Genomic DNA, 2961 nt, shown 5'->3' on the forward strand with positions numbered 1-2961 from the left:
AAGTTCATGCCACAGGAACAGGAGCAACTCCAAACACAAAAGCCCAAGAAGGTATTAAAAACCTGGCTGAGGAATTCTGGGAGTTGAAGTCCACAAGTCTTAAAGTTGCCAAGGTGGAGGACCCCTGATCAAAGACACTCAGTACTCAGGGGCCATCAGACACTCACCTGTCTCCGATCCAGCCTGGATTGCAGTGGGAACACTTGCCGTTGATGTGGTTGCAGGTGTGGCCGTCCTTGCAGGGGGGGCAGGACTGCTCACAGCCCTCGCCATAAAAGCCCAGGGAGCAGATCTGGTCACACCTGGTGCCGTTCCAACCAGCTTCGCAGGCCAGGCAACGGCCGTCCACAATTGTACACGGCTGCAGCTCCTTGCACTGACCGCACCTGCAGAGACAAAGCCGAAAGTGCTGTGAAGGGGCCACGGGGCCAGGAGAGCCACCTGGCAGGAGGCACTGGCTCATTCTGGCCTTAGCAGGCAACTGGCACCTACCAGGCACTTGGCAGGGAGGCTTCTGGGCATTTCTTCCCGTTTTTTTAAGGATGGGATTCTTCCCTATCCAAAGAGGAACTTTAGGCTAGTACAGATATAGTCCTTGATTCACAACCATTCATTTAGTGACTATTTTTATTTATTATTTATTATTTTATTTTATATTATTTTATATTTTTTATCATTATTTTTACTATTTTTATTTTATTTTTACTTGTGGTTTTTACTTATGTCTAGTATGCACTGTGGACAGAATTTCATTGTGAGTTACACAATGACAATAAAGATATTCTGTTCTATTCTATTCCATCCCATTCCATATTTTCTATATTCTATTCTATTCTATTCTATTCTATTCTATTCTGTTCTATTCTTATTCCATATTCTATTCTATTCTTATTCCATATTCTATTCTACTCTTATTTCATATTCTATTCTTATTCCATATTCTATTCTATTCTATTCTGTTCTGTTCTGTTCTGTTCTGTTCTGTTCTGTTCTGTTCTATTCTTATTCCATATTCTTATTCCATATTCTATTCTATTCTTATTTCATATTCTATTCTTATTCCATATTCTATTCTATTCTATTCTATTCTATTCTATTCTATTCTATTCTATTCTGTTCTGTTCTGTTCTGTTCTATTCTTATTTCATATTCTATTCTTATTCCATATTCTATTCTATTCTATTCTATTCTATTCTGTTCTGTTCTGTTCTATTCTTATTTCATATTCTATTCTTATTCCATATTCTATTCTTATTCCATATTCTATTCTATTCTATTCTATTCTATTCTATTCTATTCTATTCTATTCTATTGACAAGCAATGTCAAGAGGGGAAGCTGGAATCATTTAAGAACCACATCATTCCCTTCATGGCAGTGATGCGCTTAGCAACCACGGCAAAAAAGGGTGTAAAACAGGGTCCATCTCGCTTAACAACTGCTTTGCTTAGCAATGGAAGTTCTGATATCAATCGTGGTTGTAAGTCGAGAACAAGCGCTGCGCTACAGACAAAGTTTATTGGGAACTGGCTGTGCTGTGATGGAGGTGGAATTCCCCTGAGGTCGCTTGATCCTTTTTCTCTCTCAGTCACTGCAATTCTGAAAACCCTGAACCAATGTGGTTTGAGGATCTGGCAGCTGGGGATGATGGAGGCTGAAATCCCCCTTGTTGCACATTGTCCGTTTTGAAACATCAAAATTCTCCTGAACTGGTGTGTGTGTTGTGTTGTGTGTGTGTGTGTGTATGTGTGTGTGTGATAGAGGGCAAATCTGCATGTGGGACTTCTGCCATCTTCTGCATTCTACAAGGCGCTCGGACAAGACTCTGCCCTTCGCTATCCCGGATAATCGGAGGAATCCCCCAATTCTGCTTTCTTTGAGCAGTTTAACAATCCAGGGATGTTCCTTGATTAAAAAATTCAAGTTATAAATGATCTCAAACGCCCAGTCAGGGACGTATGGGGATTATGTATTCTTTTTAGGAGTTACCTCTTGCCGTCTCTTTTAACATCTTTCTTGCAGTAGGACTGAACCTGCATAAAGAGGCTGCTCCTTGCTCAATGTTTACGGGGAAGATCACATGATACCTGCCGGTCAGTCCCGGAAGACGTCTCTCCACCTCGGCAAGCGTGGCCGACTGGGGTTGAAATCTGCCCATCTTAAAACTTGCCCTGGTGGAGGGACGCTGCCCTGAGCTACTCCGATGAAAGGCCCAAAGGGGCTGGGCACGGGGTGGAGTGTTGCCCATCTGCCCTGCCCTCTCCAAATCCCGGAGGGTGTGTGTGGGAAACTCCGAGGGGCCCCCGCTTACCGTCGCCTGCAGCCTTGTCCGTAGAAGCCGGCCGGACAGGCCTCCCGGCAGAACTTGCCCCGGTAGCCCGGTTCACAGGTGCAGGTCCCGTCCACCTGGTTGCACTTCCCCATGTGGCACTGACAGTAGCGGTCGCAGCGAGGGCCGAAGGTCCGGCTCCGGCACTGGCAGCGCCCCGTGAACTGTTCGCAGGGCGAGGTGCTGCAGGCGCACTGATTGTTGCAGGTGCGCCCCCACCAGCCCGGCTGGCAGATGCAGAGGCCTGTCTTCTGATCGCACTGCGAGTTGAGGCTGCAGTAGCAGGCGCTGGCGCACTGGGCCCCCCACCAGTTCGGCTCGCAGGAGCACTTGCCCGTCTTCTGATCACACTTGCCGTGCTTGCACAGACAGACGTTCTCACACCGAGGCCCCCAGCGGTTGGCGTTACAGGTGCACTGGCCCGTCACGTCCTCACACTGCCCGTTGGGGTAGCAGTTGCATAGCTCCTTGCAGTCTGGACCCCAAAAGAGTCGGGGACACTCTGCAGGGGATGAGAGGAGCAGGGGAGCACCCTGGGAGGGGTCCCGCTTCCCATAAATCCCCCCACGGTTAGCTTTGAGCAACTCTACCCTGTTATAGCACAGTGGCTGTGGATTGTTTTTTGTTTTTTTT

General features: G+C 47.1%; 1 protein-coding gene across 1 annotated transcript in view; it reads right to left on the reverse strand.

The window, feature by feature from the left end:
- Positions 1-2961, reverse strand: part of SCARF2 (scavenger receptor class F member 2) — a gene marked incomplete at its 3' end in the record, with an annotated part of 41682 nt that overhangs the window by 15908 nt on the left and 22813 nt on the right. Inside the window, exons 4-5 of the mRNA XM_029286675.1 lie at positions 2311-2830; positions 168-386 (exon numbers count right to left, since the gene is read on the reverse strand). Coding sequence (XP_029142508.1) covers positions 168-386; positions 2311-2830 — 739 coding nt within the window. The remainder of the gene's footprint in view (positions 1-167; positions 387-2310; positions 2831-2961) is intronic.

This window comes from Protobothrops mucrosquamatus, unplaced genomic scaffold (assembly GCF_001527695.2).
Source record: "Protobothrops mucrosquamatus isolate PMUCROS unplaced genomic scaffold, P.Mucros_1.0 scaffold4516, whole genome shotgun sequence".
In the NCBI taxonomy this organism is placed as follows: domain Eukaryota; kingdom Metazoa; phylum Chordata; class Lepidosauria; order Squamata; family Viperidae; genus Protobothrops; species Protobothrops mucrosquamatus.